This window comes from Stomoxys calcitrans, chromosome 4, assembly GCF_963082655.1.
Source record: "Stomoxys calcitrans chromosome 4, idStoCalc2.1, whole genome shotgun sequence".
NCBI lineage: Eukaryota > Metazoa > Arthropoda > Insecta > Diptera > Muscidae > Stomoxys > Stomoxys calcitrans.
In genome coordinates, this window is record NC_081555.1 from 139,167,728 (window position 1) to 139,184,548 (window position 16,821).

The following is a 16,821-nucleotide window of genomic DNA, read 5'->3' on the forward strand; positions in this document are numbered from 1 at the left end:
AATAAAATAAAATAAAACAAAATAAAATAAAATAAAATAAAATAAAATAAAATAAAATAAAATAAAATAAAATAAAATAAAATCAAATAAAATAAAATAAAATAAAATAAAATAAAATAAAATTAAAATAAAATAAAATAAAATAAAATAAAATAAAATAAAATAAAATAAAATAAAATAAAATAAAATAAAATAAAATAAAATAAAATAAGATAAAATAAAATAAAATAAAGTTAAATTAAATAAAATAAAATAAAATAAACTTAAAATAAAATAAAATAAAATAAAATAAAATAAAATAAAATAAAATAAAATAAAATAAAATAAAATAAAATAAAATAAAATAAAATAAAATAAAATAAAATAAAATAAAATAAAATAAAATAAAATAAAATAAAATAAAATAAAATAAAATAAAATAAAATAAAATAAAATAAAACAAAATAAAATAAAATAAAATAAAATAAAATAAAATAAAATGAAATAAAATAAAATAAAATAAAATAAAATAAAATAAAATAAAATAAAATAAAATAAAATAAAATAAAATAAAATAAAATAAAATAAAATAAAATAAAACAAAACAAAAAAAATAAAATAAAATAAAATAAAATAAAATAAAATAAAATAAAATAAAATAAAATAAAATAAAATAAAATAAAATAAAATAAAATAAAATAAAATAAAATAAAATAAAATAAAACAAAACAAAAAAAATAAAATAAAATAAAATAAAATAAAGTAAAAAAAATAAAATAAAAAAAAATAAAATAAAATAAAATAAAATAAAATAAAATAAAACAAAATAAAATAAAATAAAACAAAACAAAAAAAAATAAAATAAAATAAAATAAAATAAAATAAAATAAAGTAAAAAAAATAAAATAAAAAAAAAATAAAATAAAATAATATAAATTAGAATTAAAAATAAAATAAAATGAATATAAATATATATAATAAAATAAAATAAAATTTTTGGAACATAAAATTTTTATTAATTAATACAAAATATAATTGTTTCGTGCCAAAGTTATTTTCATAGCTAAACACACATAAGGAAAGCCAATCAAGCACTATTTTGCCCTTCTCTGCCTTACCTGAACCTTGTTCTTGTTCTCGCTCTATACAAACACTTTGATTTCGTTATGTTTTGATATTTGATTTTTCCGCTTAAGTTTCCCTTTTATAACCATTTTCAATCTCTTGAATGTGAGTGTAAGCGTGTGTGTGTATGTATGTTTCCCTAGAAACAGCAGCAACAACAACAACCACAGCCAATAAAATCTCAAGAGGAATGTTTTTATGTTACCTTCATAAATGTGTACTTTTTTATGGTTTCTGGATTATTTGTCTTTCTCTTTATTTTGCTTTCGTTCTCGCTCTCTTCACAGTTTTATGTGATAAAGGGAATGTTGTTATTCCCACATTATATTTTTGTTACGATGGAACATAATGCTATGATTTTCCTTTTAATTTTTTTTTGTTTGCCCACATAGGTTGATGATACTTGCAGAGGCTTATTTCTTTCTCACAATTACGTTTTATTTTTTTTTCCTTGTCTTGTTTAATTAGTTAATTTATTTCCGTTTTTGTATGTTTTTTCCTTCTCATTCGCTTGTTATTTGTGTTGGTTTTATTCTTAAAAGGTTTTGTTGGTTTTAATTTGAATTGTTTGTTTTATTTTTTTCTTGTAAAGTTTTTCTTCAAATATTCCTTCATTTTGTTCTTTCAGGATAAAGCAAAAAAAAATATAAAAATTTAGGGAATAACAAGGCTACCTCTTTTGTTTACTTGCCTAAGGTGCATCTTAGTTTGCTTATGGCCATTTACTTTGACTTTCCTTTGTTTTGTTTTGTTTTCTTTGCTTAAATAATTTAACTTTTGTTGCTATTCGACTTTTTTTTTTCTTTTTTTCAATTTTATTTCTTCTTGCTTCTCGAGCACTGATTTGAAATAATGGCACCTTGTTTAAGCACCTTAAGTAAGCACCATACAAACAAACTTTGTAATATAGGCATGTTTCAAATTTGTTTAAATGACATTTTAATAAGAAATAATAAATGAAGATAAGTTTCGTCTAGCAAAACGGGAAAATAAATGAAATATTTTTAATGAGTTTACTAGGGATTAAAAAATCCGAAGACGTATTGCTTTGAAAACACAAACATTTAAAGCTGAAAAAATAAAGTTTGAAAAAAATCACTCCATTTCTTAACTATAAATCAATCGGTTTAAATTTATGACTCCAGTCATAAATCTTTGAACGACCATATAAACACAGTTTAGATTTAGTATTATAATCTAACGCATACCATTTAATATATGTGTATTGGCAGCGAGCATTCCCTTAAAGAACCGCTGCCAAGCGGAACTTTGAATACAGATACCTTAAAGAACCGCTTCCATACGGAACTTTGAATACAGATATAAAGTATCAACTATGTCATTAAAACAACACGCACATATGGATCTTATTGGAAATGAGTTCTAAAGGCTTGACAATGCCATAATTTGCCATTAGTGGCAAATTATCAAAACCACTGCGTTGCTATGGGATGCAGTCATCAACGCCCCATCGCGCCATGTCGGCAAAACCAAAATGCATGCGTATATCCAATTGTATACAATGATGTCGCACTCTTAAACATCTGTTGGATTCATATGAAAAGAATGTTGATAAAGCAGTTATGTGAGCGAAAGAAGAGAATATTTTAATGATGTTAAGGCGAATAACAGAAAGCCCCAAAAATATATACTTAAGCTACTAAGAGGCAAAGGATTCATAAAACCTTCATAGTTGTCCTTTTTATACCCGCTACCAAAGGTTGGATGTATATTCATTATATCATTCGGTTTGCAATAACCCGCAGGCAGATTCGAAGTTCGAAGATCACCTATAACGGACTATATCTTAAAATAGCCCCCATAAAGACTGATCTACCAATTTATGGTCTAAGTCCCGTAGAAGCCGCATTTATAGCCTGATTTCGTTGAAATTTGGTAGAGAGATTTGTGTGGGCCCTCAATATCTTGCCGAGTATGGTTCAAACCGGACTCTATTTGAATATTGGTGCTATATACCGATCTCACGTTTCAGATTAAAGATCTACTTCTACTAAATTTCCCATGAACATTCCATTAAGGAACAGAAGATACTTCTCTCATATCAATGAGTGCAGTCCGATTAAAGGTTAATCTTAATGATAAGGGTTCTCCCTTTTTATTGCCAAGTGCGAACGGTTTGCAGAGTGCGAGCGGCTTGCGGCATAGTGACACCACTCGGTAGAGAAGTTTAAACATGGCAGGATTATTCACAAATGTAGCCAGCATTAGTAAGGGAAAATTTTCTGATTTTTACTACTGGATTGAAACCATGCGTTCGGCAAACATGCAAACCTCTGATGGGACGGAGCATCCGAACATAATGGCTTTTAACTTGTTTCTAATCCTCTTGCGCCGTGCTTGTTAGAAAAGAGTTGTTAAAAAGTTTTATATGGCTGAAAGCCCATATTAAGTGCGAAGATTTGAGGGTTCGCGTTCAACGTTCAAGATCGAAATTCGAAAAAAATCGAAAAAATTTTGTTCAAAAATTCTATTTCCTTGGAAAATTTACCAAAATTTTATTTTTTTGAAATTGTGTCGAAATTAATTTTAAAACCCCCTTTTTCCATAGAGAACTTGTCAAGATTTTTCAAGAAAATTTATTTTTGAATTTACAACTTTTTTAAGAAAAATTTTCTCAAAATTTTGCTTCAATATTTTCATGCAATTTTTTTTATGGGAAACTAGCTGAACCGTTTCCGCTCCGCAGCGCCTTCTTTTACAATATATAGAACAAAATTATCCTTTGAATATTTATTCTCGAAGATCAAAGCGGTTTTAGTGAAATAACGTGCCTTTATGTGAATGCTATACGATCTTTATTGGTCTATGAATTCGCTGGGAGGGTTAAGGGTCACTAAAGTTTGGATGTTGGATATACACCATTCTTAAAGGACTTGATAAAAATCCGATTTACTGCCCCAGACACTTAGCCCTGAAAAAGTATCTTAAATACCATTTATTTAAACCCCATATTGCCATTGGTATAGGGGTTTATGGGATAAGGCGTCTCCCTAATACTTTGCCCCAAAATTGGTTATCAAATTCGTGTTCTGTTCACGTTTTCATGAGCACCTTGCGTTTCATATGAGCACCTTATTGCAATAGTCAACAAATATGTCTTATGGTGAGCAAATACGTGCTATTTGGGGTTTTTTATGGGATTGGGACGTTCCCTAGGCAATTGTTCACGAATGTTAATATCATTCCCCTGGAAATATCATACCCTGGAAATATGTGACACATTTGTTTTATTTCATAGAAAATTTTATTTCACAGAAAATTTTAATTCTAACGAAAATTTTGTCAAAATTTTATTTCTGCAGAAAATTTTGTGTGTTTTGATATATTCGACTTATTTCTGCAAATTCGTTGTAATCAAGCTCGGTGTCCTCTATAGGACCATTTCATTAGATAACGCGTTCTCCAAACTTGGTTTCCTATAAATTGATTGTGACATTCGCTGTGTTGCTTGAGGCGTCGTCCTATTGGAACTACATATGCTCCAAGTCCATATCATCCAACTGGAGCAAAAAATATTGTGTTATCATTGAACGGTTGCAATGCCCATTCACAGTAACATTCCGGTCTTGATCATCACCGAAGAAGTACGGCCCAATGAAGCCGTCGGCCTATACATCGCACCAACCTTAATTTTTTCGGAATGCAATAATGACTCATGGATTAGGTATGGTATTTAGCTTATTGGCGAAGCCATTTAGCCAGAATTGAGCCTAATTGTAGCGCTCTTAGCGATGAGGCCACTTACTCCGAATTTAGGTAGAAAATTTTAATAATTTAGACTCGTTGGCTTGTGTTTCTTTCCATCATGAAATGGCAAACCTCACTGAAGATAAATTTCAAAAGAACGGCAAAAAATATGGAGTCATTTGCTGTCCCTATCGGTCTAGTTTTGTAGCGTCCCTGGTTCAAAAGGACAGCAAACGACGCCATATTTTTTTTTGCCGATTTTTTAACATTCTTCTTCAGTAAGGTTTGTCATTTCATGATGGAAAAACACTCTATATGGAAAGTTGGTAAATTTTTTTATTAAAAATTTTGTCAAATTTTTATTTCTATTGAAACTTTCGCGAAATTAAATTTTTAGAAAAATTTAGTTCTCAAAAAATCACTGAAATTTTATGCCATGAATTAATTAAGTAAATTATATAAAAAAGCCATTCATTTATTAAGTTAAAATACTTTTTTCTAAAAATATTCATATTACCATGTGATATACATAGAAATCAAAGCCCTGCATTTGTTATGCACCATTAATTCATATGCAAATGGAAACACACAAAAAAAAAAACAACAAATACAAACATGTCAATTTCAATGAAAACCTACACAAGTCAAATGTATGCAACAACACACAAAATGCTCTTCATGACCATAAATAAATAAAACGAATTTTAACGATTCCACTGCGAGTAGTAGTTACACAAGTGTCAGACCGACTGACACACCATTAATTTGCCTAAATTTGAAAAATTGTTTCGTTCACCCTTTAAAAATGAACAAAAACGAAAATACACCTATTTGCAGCGGCAAACTAAACCAAATTCAATTCAGCTGAATTTTGAAAATTCCAATTTTATGCATGTGCAGTTAAACAAGTTTATTGACATGAATGGCGACGATGATAGCGATGGTATTCACACACACACACACATACTCTCCAAGCAACATACTAGGCGACAGAATAGTTGTTATGGTATGCCCTTCTTTCACATCAATCTGGAGGCATTAGGGTTTCGGCTGCTACTATGTATGTGTGGGTGAGAGTATCAGTTTTGTCCTTATGTTTATTCCACGCAATTGACACGGACTGCTACTACTACTACCACACGTTTCTGCTGTGTGATGATACATAATAAACAGTCAAAGGAGAATAAAACTAAAAACAAACGAGTCTCTGGTCTTACAACTGCATTTGTGGTATGATGGGTTCACATGAATTTATAATTTTTGGTGGCAATACCCCCGTACATTGCATCAACAATGCGCTCTGCGGCATTTAGTTTAGGAGACCTAAAGGGTTGTTGTATACAAACAAATATTTAAGGGAAGAAACACAATATGTTAGTTCTTCTTGGATTTTTAAACTCCCACCTTATAACCCTTTAACTCAAAGTTATGTTTCCATAGTGTTTGTTATGTTTGCATTTTACTTAACACACATTTGCCCAACTAAACAAAGTGCACAATAACTAACACACACACACACACCCTCATACAACAAGCGCCCAACCAACCACATTTTCACCCACTCTTAAAAAGCATTGGTTATGAATATGCTCATGCATATATGAGAGTCCGTGAGAGCACGGGGAGGCGTGTGTATATGCATACATTTCCCTTAATGTCCCTGCATGCTGGAGCATATGCAGCTGCATGTGCTGGTACTTGTAAATATTGTTTTAATATTTACACATTGAAATTTTAATGAAATGGACTCCCCTTTCATAGTTTTGGACATAATTTATGCAGTTCAGTTTGTAAATACAAAAATTGGCAGTATTTACATTTTAACCTATTAATTTATTTAAGCTCACTAACTGCGATAGCGTATAAATGTGGGTATTTCGCTGCAACAGAGCGAGGTAATTGAACAAGGGCAGTGTAAATATTTGAATTGGGTTGCATGTAAAGAACTTCTATTGACTTTTGGTTTGCCAATTACAAGCTGAAATTTAAAAAATTTTGAGAAAAATTTAAATATTTAAAACAAAACAAAAAAATAAAAAAAAAATAATTATAGAACTAATATTTAGACCAGTTCTGCGTGCCGGATCACAGAGATACTCCAGGGAATTGTAAAGCTGACGAGCTTGCGAGATAAGGAACTACGTTACACAACTCAGGGAAATAGAATCTGTGGGTATGCCTCTAGCGACATGTAAACTAGGTCTTCAGGATCTGGCCAGAAGGTCAACGATTGACAGATGGTTGGTCTGGAGGAAAACATAGGGTATCGGAAGGGGGCGGACCCTCCCCCTTTCCCCAAAAGTACTACCCAAAAATAAAAGCGTACCGATCAGGACAATATGAGACTCAAATAAGAGTATTCAGGAGTAGAGTGCGCATTTCATATTAAAAATTGGGTCCAAGTAACTGAGGATCAGCCCCAAACCCCAAAACGCCCTAAAATAGGTTTACTGAACGGGCATGACAATATGGGACTCAAATGAAGAGTATTCGGAAGTAGATTGCGAATATAGGTAGAAAGAAGGAATAGGCTTTATAATTTGTTGATATTGAAAGGGTTGATGAAAGTTGATATGCCCTCCACCGTTACCCCTAAAACACCACTCAAAATCAAAAGTGGACCGATAAGGACAATATGGATATCAAATGAAAGATATTGAAGAGTAGAGTACGAATATGGTATAAAAAATTGAAACCAAGTATCCAGGAAATCACCCTAATCCCAAAACTTCTTAAAGCAGACAAATTGAAGGAAGGTATTCGGGAGTAGATTACGAATCTAGCATAAAAAATTATATCAAAGTGTAGGTGGTCATCCACCCCCCATTTGCCACAAATGGGCATATGACCCATCATGACTATATATTGGGTTGCCCAAAAAGTAATTGCGGATTTTTTAAAAGAAAGTAAATGCATTTTTAATAAAACTTAGAATGAACTTTAATCAAATATACTTTTTTTACACTCTTTTTCTAAAGCAAGCAAAAAAAAAATCCGCGATTACTTTTTGGGCAACCCATATATATGAGACTTGGTTTTTTTTTGTTCCGTAGAATTAGAAACGGCTGAACAAATTTTCTTAAAATTTTTACAGATTGTGTAGGTTTTTTTGTGAAAGGAAACATAGCTATACAATTTTTAGATATCGGATGGTGGCGGACCCTCCCCCTAACCCCAAAAACGCCGCCCAAAATCAAAAATGGAATGATAGGTACAATATGGGCATCAAATGAAAGGTATTGGAGACTAGAAAACGAATAACGTGTTAAATTTTGGATCAACGTACACAGCGGGCCACCCCAACCCCAAAACTCCTTTAAACATTCTATCCATATGGGACTCAAATGAAAAGTACTCGGCAGTAGATTAAAAATATGGCATAAAAAATTAGGTCCAAGTACGGGAAGGTCGTCCCAACCTCAAATACCCCTAAATGGGCATATCAGCCGACCATGACTATATGGGATTCAAATGAAAGATATTTGGGAGTAGATTACATATATGACATTAAAATTTGCTTCCAAGTCTAGGTGGCATTTGATTGATTTTCGGCAATTGATTGATTTTCGGGACAAAGACCCCACCTTATTTACCGATCATGCCAATATGAGGCTCATATGAAATGTCTTTGAAAGTATAGCACGAATCTTATATTTACTTTAATGGCCAAGTGACCACCCCCGAAATGCCCTCTAAATCGGAAATATTTACCAATGCGGTAGTATAGGACTCAGAAAAATGGAATTTGGGAGTAGGGTACAAATATGCCCAGGAACCGAGCAGGGACAAACATCTTACACATCAATGAGTTCGAAAATCACGTTGAGTTTATCAATTATAAGGGAGCTTTTTTTATAGCCGAGTCCGAACGGTGTGCCGCAGTGCGACACCTATTTGGGGAGAATTTTTTAAATGACCATGCATGGCATTTTACTTCGCAAATGTCGCCAGTATTAAGAGGGGATAACCACAGCTTTAAATTTTGTCCGATGTTCTTGACAGGATTCTAACGCAGGCGTTCAGCGTCATAAGCAGACCTAGGCTGCAGTCGCATGAATTCGATATCCACATTAAGGGCGAAGTGTCCCCACCCTAAAAAGATATTAGTGAGTTAAAGAAGGAGCAGCAAAGCGGGCCCTTTTCGGCTAGTCATGCATAGAAATGAAAATCTAACCAAATATATTTTCGTAAATTGCAAAATAAAAAACAGGTCTCTCTCTCAAGATCCCAGAGCGATTTATATGGCAGCTATATCAGGTTATGTACCGATTTGCGCCATACGTAGCACAGTTACAACAAAATACCGCATGCGAAATTTCAGCCAAATCGGACAAGAATTTCATGCTCTATTGGATCAAGATGTCAAGAATCAAGATCGGTTTATATGACAGCTATACCAAAGTATGAACCGATTTTAATCATACTAAACACAGTTGTTGGAAGTGATACCAAAACAAAAAATTTGCAAAATTTCAGTCAAATCGGACGAAAAAAGAAACTTAAGAAGTTAAGACCCAAGATCGGTTTATATGGAGGCTTTATCAAAACATGGACCGATTTGAATCATACTTAGCGCAGTTGTTGAAAGTGATACCAAAACACCACGTGCAAAATTTCAGTCAAATCGGACGAGAATTGCGCCCTCTAAAGGCTCAAGAAGTCAAGACCCAAGATCGGTTTATATGGCAGCTATATCAGGTTATATACCGATTTGCGTCATACTTAACACAGTTATTAAAAGTCATAGCAAAACACCGCATTCAGCCAAATCGGATGAGAATTGCGCGCTCTACAGGCTCAAGAAGTCAAGACCCAAGATAGGTTTATATGACAGCTTTATCAAAACATGGACCGATTTTAATCATACTCAGCGCAGTTGTTGGAAGTGATACCAAAACACTTTGTGCAAAATTTCAGTCAAATCGGATAAGAGTTGCGCCCTCTAGAAGATCAAGGAGTCAAGACCCAAGATCGGTTTATATGGCAGCTATATCAAAACATGGACCGTTGTGGCCCATTTACAATCCCAACCGACCTACACTAATAAAAAGTATTTGTGCAAACTTTCAAGTGGCTAGCTTTACCCCTTCGAAAGTTAGCATGCTTTCGACAGACAGACGGACAGATGTACGGACATGGCTAGATAGACTTAAAATGACGATCAAGAATATATATACTTTATAGGGTCTCAGACGTATATTTCGAGGTGTTACAAACAGAATGACGAAATCCTATTGTGGAGGGTATAAAAATAAAAGTCGAATATCCCCGAAACCGGAGGAGATATGGTAGATCTTAAGCGGACTTTTATTTTTGATTTTTGAGCACTATCCAGCAAAACAAAAATTTGGGAAATTACAAACGAAGATTTGGCAGCCCCAACAAATTTTCAAAATACCGGGGTGACCAAATTTAAGGGCTTGTCAAAAGGCGCCCGTACAATCTATGGCCTTGAAATTTAGCACACCATCACGCTAACATCTCAGCTAGCCATTCCATTTCAAAGAGATATCTTTACTCGTTCTCGCACGACATATTTTTTACTGGTTTCTGGGGGATTTTCTCCCACTGTGCGACATAACGCAAGCACGATACACAACACAAGCAACTACATTGAATCAGAGTTGTTTGTGCACTAGTTCGCGGGTATTTAAATACATCAAACCCATGGCAGCCGGTTGACCCGATGAAGTTCTTCATCGGCAAGGGCTGCCACCTCAGTCTATAACATACTGCTACAACAACAACAACATTTGCATTTTATTGAGTCGAAATTTATACTGACACAGCGATAAGTCTCTGCAATTTTGCTCATAGAACTCAGTACCACTTCTAGGGAATATATTCGCATTTTCTTCTCCACCATTTGCTTAAAGCGTGCTCCGACAGTTGTTCGGGTGAAAGGTAGAACTCAGTACTAGGCTTAAAGCGTTGTAAAGCTTTGATTGATATTTTAACTAAAATATATATATATATATATCACCAACAAGAATCTGTCTACAGAGTAAGTGGGAATTAACAAAAAAAAATTTTAAAATTTAAAATATTTTTATTTAATTATTCCCATATTTATTTCTGCACCTCTGCACTTTAACAATTATTTTAATATAACATTTTAAGTTGGTTTAGTATAACTTTAAGTACTTATACTAGATTAAATTTATTAATTATTTAAATTTATTTCATATTTTTTAAACTTTATTACCATATAAGTTGCAATTTTGCTCTATGTTAACTAAAATGTGTCGATAACAAGTTACAAGTTTAAAAAAACTATTTTATAAGAACTTTATAAGTGTTGCCACAGCGAAAACAACTTCCCAATTATGAACCTTTCATTAATGCCTTTAATATATTTTTATTTTATTTTTTATAACAAACTCTGGTTAATGGAAAAAAAATCGCAAAACTACAATTAATTGCCACTTCAACACAAAAGGCCGTACCATACAAGATGGTGACTATGAAATCATAGTTGTCGATGAAAATAATCCCTCAGTGTTGGCAGATAATGATTCACATTCAAGTGGACCTCCTTCGATAAAGGTAAGTGCTTGCCATCAAATGTACATCACTTCACAATAAGTCTTTCAAATGACAAAAAACGAGTAGAACAACCAAACACAGACCATCATAAAAAAACACACACAAATCTACAACTCAATAGTAAGGAAAATAAACCCCTGGAAAATCAATCCTTATCAAAATAGATTCCTATTGAAAAAAAAAGAAAAAGTCTAGCTCTCTATCTTTTCTTTGAATTTTTTTTATCAAAATAGAAAGTTTTTTTTCCCATATCAAGTAGTTTGTTTAAAATATAATAATACCCCAGATAATCATTTGCCTTCCCCAGCCCTCGATTCACCTTTAGAGTCATAGTGTTGCAATTTCTTGTAATGATTTTGTAACAAGAATGAATGAGAAAATCTATCCACAAATGTATTAACTTTGAAGTAGTAGTAGCAGGCATTAAAGGATTTTCCCAACTGCTAGAAAATCAAATCAACGACGAAGAAATTGCCAAGGAGTTGTAGAGGTATATTGAAGATGTGCTACTCCTCCTTCTGGCTTTACTGCTCATTCATGTCATTGATGGAAATCATTGAAATGTTTACCCATAGTCTTCGCATAGAATGAAATGAACTTTTGTTCCCTTGGTTTCTCACAGATTACTACAGATTCCCAAACATAGCAATGCAATTATTTTTGCACTAACCAGCCAAGGGTGCTGGCGCAAGGGTTTTTTCCTACGAACCTAGGATCCTTTACTGTTTTCTCAGTCTACCTCCCTTTTTAGTCTGTCTTTATTTGTGTAAAGCTGCTCTTGAGATTTTCGCTAGATTTGTTAGTGAATGTAACACATATTTAAGGATTTTGTAGCATCCTTCTTTTTTTTTGCTCCTTTTTTGGTTGAGTTTGTCTTTTTCATCCTGTGAAATTGCTTTAGATAACTTAAAGTGCTAAGTGCTGCATGCTGCATTTTAGTTTTCTCCTATACCCTAGTAGTAATCTCTCTTATTCTTCTTTCTCTATCTTCAGTCCTTGAAAGCTAAGGATTTTTGTAATATATTGCATTCATTTTAGTATGGTGCTCGTTTTGCTTTTTTTTTTTGGGCAGAATAAAATAGAAATAACATATAATCAGCATTCATTACTTACAGTCTATTAATTTTTTCTTAAGCAATGAAATCTTTGTTGAAGTAAGGCGGTCAGAGATTTATAAAGAAAACAAAAATCTTCATTACAGTAGTTTTAATTTTGTATAGAAATGTTTTAATTAAAATTAAATGAATACCTTGCAATTTTCGAGCAAAAATCTACAAATATATTTAAGTAACAAATAAATGAAATTACGTATACGCCACAATGCATAAACTAATGATATTACTCATACAACCTAGAGTTCATTAATTAAAATAACGTATACGACATACGACACAATAGGAAGAGACTATAATGTATGTAAAGGATGATTTTTTAAGAGCTATGGGAAAGTTTAAAACAAAAAACACTTAATGTGTGTTGAAAAAAATGCATTTAATTTAATTTAATGTTTGAAGATTATTTCATGCAAATGTTAACCGTGGCTGTGCCTCAAACGGTCCATCAAATGCAAAAAATGCAAATCTTGCCCATGAACATTCCACTAAGGAACACGGGCAAATTTCTCACATATCAATGAGTGCAGTCCGATTAAAGTTTTAAGCTCAATGATAAGTGGCCTCCTTTTTATAGCCAAGTCCGAACGGCGTGCGGCAGTGCGACACCTTTTTGGAGAAAAGTTTTACATGGCATAGTACCTCACAAATGTTGCCAGCAATTAGGAGTGAAAAACCACCGCTGAAATTTTTTTCTGATGGTCTCGCCAGGATTCGAACCCAGGCGTTCAGCGTCATAGGCGGATATGTTATCCTTTGCGCTTTGGTGTCCTCCAAACGGTCCAGAAGCTTAGTCCAAATTTGGCTTCAATGTTGTCTTCCAATTGAAGCGGCCTTGTCTGTATAGACATGAGCTTTAACATAGCCCCACAAAAATAGTCCAAAAGCGTTAAATCGAACGATCTAGGCAGGCAATTGACCGGTCGCAAAACGTGTAATAAAATGTTCACCGAACTCGGCTCTCTATTAGTCCTTTGTTACGCGTGCTGTGTGGCATATGGCACCGTCTTGTTGAAACCACATGTCATACAAGTCAAGCTCTTGCATTTTGGGCAGAAAAAAGTTGGATATCATCTCACGGAAGCGCTCACCATTCAGAGTTACGTTACGATTCGCATCATCTTTGAAGAAGTACGGTCCAATGATATCACCAGCCCATAAACCGCACCAAACTGTGACTTTTTCTGGATGCATTGCAATGTTTCTGGTTGATCTTCACTCTAAATTCGACAATTCTGCTTATTTACGTACCCATTGACCTAAAAATGAAGCTCAATTTGAACTTTCTGAACCGTCTTAACAGAGCACGCTATTTGATAATAAAATTCGATTGTTTCCAAGCGTTTTTCGTTTGTAAGACGATTCATGGTTAAATTATATACCAAACTCCATATGTTTGACAGTGAAACAAAACACGAAACGTGCGTGAGCTGTATAAACCAGTGTTGCCAAGAAAATAAAAGCTAAAAAAATCGCCCTTATATACAACAACTAAAAACGCGTAAAGTTCGGCACAATCACGGAATCTGCCACAAATTTCTACCAAATCAGCAAAAATTTAAATTATAAATCGATTTGAAAACACTATGTGCAAAATTTAAGCGCAGATGGACAACAATTGCGGCTTCTAAGTGCTAAACAATAGAGCTGACAAAATATCAATGGCACTATCGATGCGCGACCTATAGAGGGCGCAATTTTCATCCGATTGGGCTTAAATTTTGTTCAACGCGCAGGGGGATAGGTTACGAGAAAGAATAGAGATAGCTATTTGAAATTTTTAATGATTAGAGTTGAGGTATTATCAAGATCATGCAAATCTTCAAGGCCCTAGATGCTCCGGGCGCCTCTTGGCGGGCTCCTAAAGTTGGTCACCTCGATATTTCGCAAAATTGTTCGGGCTGCCAATTCTTCATTTGTGATCAAATTTTCAAGCAGACTTTTTTGTGGGACTTTAGGCACTATCCAGCAAAAAATGAAAATCAAACCACAAATTAAGATTTGACAGCCCATACAATTTTTCGAAATACCGAGGTGACCAACTTTACGTGCCTGTGGAGAGGCGGCCAGACCACCTAAGGCCTTGAAAGATTACACATGATCTCGATAATAACTCAGCTCTAACCATACAAAATTCAAAGAGTTATCACTATCCGTTCTCGAAAAGCATATTTTTTACTAGTTTTTTCGATTCTATCCCACTGTGCAACGGTTTGTCCCATGACTTTTAATTGACTTATTAAATTTGGTTTTATTCCGTCATTACATTGATTTTGCTTCTACATAAATTGATCTCCTGATTTTTACTCCTCATTTTCGTTTGAAATTGGCCAGCTCTACTGAAGGAGCCATCTCGGGAGATCGGTTTAAATGAGAGCTATATCAGGTTATAGACCGATTCGGACCATACTTGGCACGGATGTTGAAAGTCATAACAGAAAACTATTGCGGCTGTTAGGAGCTCAAAAAGTCAAATCGGGAAATCGTTTTATATAGGAGTTATAACCAAATCTGAACCGATATGGCCCATTTGTAATAACCAACGACCTTCATCAATAAGATGTATATCTGCAAAATTTAATTTAACCTCATGCGTACTTTTCTGTAGGGCTATCCAGCAAAAAAAAATTAAATTTTGAAAAGCGGACCACAAATAAAGATTTGGCAGCTCAATTTTAGGAGCCTGCCAAGAGTTATCCCTATCCCTTTTCAACTGTCATATATTTTTTTCTATTTTTATACCCTCCACCATAGGATGGGAGAAATATTCGTCTCAGACCCCATAAAGTATATATATTCTTGATCGTCAAATGCAAATGCAAATTTTGCCCATGAACATTCCACTAAGGAACAGGGGCAAACTTCTCACATATCAATGAGTGCAGTCCGATTCAAGTTTATTCAATGATAAAGGGCCAAACGGCGTGCCGCAGTGCGACACCTCTTTGGAGGGAAGTTTTACATGACATAGTACCTCACAAATGTTGCCAGCATTAGGAGGGGAAAACCACCGCTGAAAATTTTTCTGATGGTCTCGCCAGGATTCGAACCCAGGCGTTCAGCGTCATAGGCGGACTTGCTAACCTCTGCGCTACGGAGGCCTCCGTCATTGTTCGTCATGACATCTTGATCGTCATAACATTTTGAGGAATAAAGCTAGCCGCTTGAAATTTTGCACAAATACTTCTTACAGGTGCAGGTCAATCCATGTTTGGATATAGCTGACATATAAACCGATCCTGGATCTTGACAACTTGAGCCTAGAGGGTGCAGTTCTTGTTCGCTTTGGCTGAAATTTTGCATGAAGTGTTTTGTTCTAACTTCCAACAACTGTGCCAATTATGGTCCAAATTGGTTTATAATCTGATATAGCTCCCATATAAACCGATCTCGGATTTTGACTTTTTGATCCGCTAGAGGGCGCAATTATTATCCAATTTGGCTGAAATTTTGCATAAAGTGTTTTGTGTTAACTTGCCACATCTGTGCTAAATATGGTCCAAATCGGAACATTACCTGATACAGCTCCCATATAAACCGATCTCGGATCTTAACTTCTTGAGCAGCTATAGGGCGCAATCATTACCCGATTTGGCAAAAATTTTTTTATGAAATTGTTTATTTTGATTTCCAACCGCTGTGCCAAGTATGGTCTAAATCGGTTGATTACGTGATACAGTTCCCATGCAAGCAGATCTCCCGATTATACTTCATAAGCCTCTAAGGGGCACAATTCTTATTAGACTTTGCTGAACAACAACTTCTTCTATGAACTTAAACATACGTGTTAATTTTGGGCGGAATCGGTTCATAAACTGATATAGCTTCCATATAAATAGATCTCCTGATTTTATTTCTAGGGCACAATTCTTATGCGATTTGGCTGACATTTTTCATAATGACTTACACTTTGGTTTCTAACAGCCAAACCAAGTGTGGCCCGGTTCATAACTTGGTATAGCTCCAATATCATCGCAATTTTAATCCATTATTCTTTGTTTGCCTATAAAGAGGTATCGGGCAAAGAACTTGACAAATGCGATCCATGGCGGAGGGAATATAAGATTCGACCCGGCCGAACTTAGCACGCTTACTTGTTTTCCGATACATCTACATCGGATGTAGCGTTGCTTCTGATTGCTGTGTTTTTCTGTATGACGCAATCTTGGTTTCAGTAGATTCAGAAGATTCGGCCCGGCCGATCTTAGCATGCTTTTACTTGATTTCCGATACATCTTCATCGGCTGTAGCGTTGCTTCTGATTGCAGGGTTTTTCTGTATGACTCAATCTTGGTTTCAGTAGAATTTTGACACTCCTCCTGGGTTCCTAGGAGCAGGCTCTTGATACCCA

General features: G+C 34.2%; 1 protein-coding gene across 6 annotated transcripts in view; it reads left to right on the top strand.

Annotated features, from left to right (window-relative positions):
- The window catches only part of LOC106083452 (neurobeachin), a 414,708-nt gene that overhangs the window by 357,941 nt on the left and 39,946 nt on the right, over positions 1-16,821 (top strand). For all 6 annotated transcript variants that reach the window (XM_013246475.2, XM_059367989.1, XM_059367990.1 and 3 more), the window contains one exon: positions 11,252-11,358. In XM_013246475.2, coding sequence (XP_013101929.2) covers positions 11,252-11,358 — 107 coding nt within the window. The remainder of the gene's footprint in view (positions 1-11,251; positions 11,359-16,821) is intronic.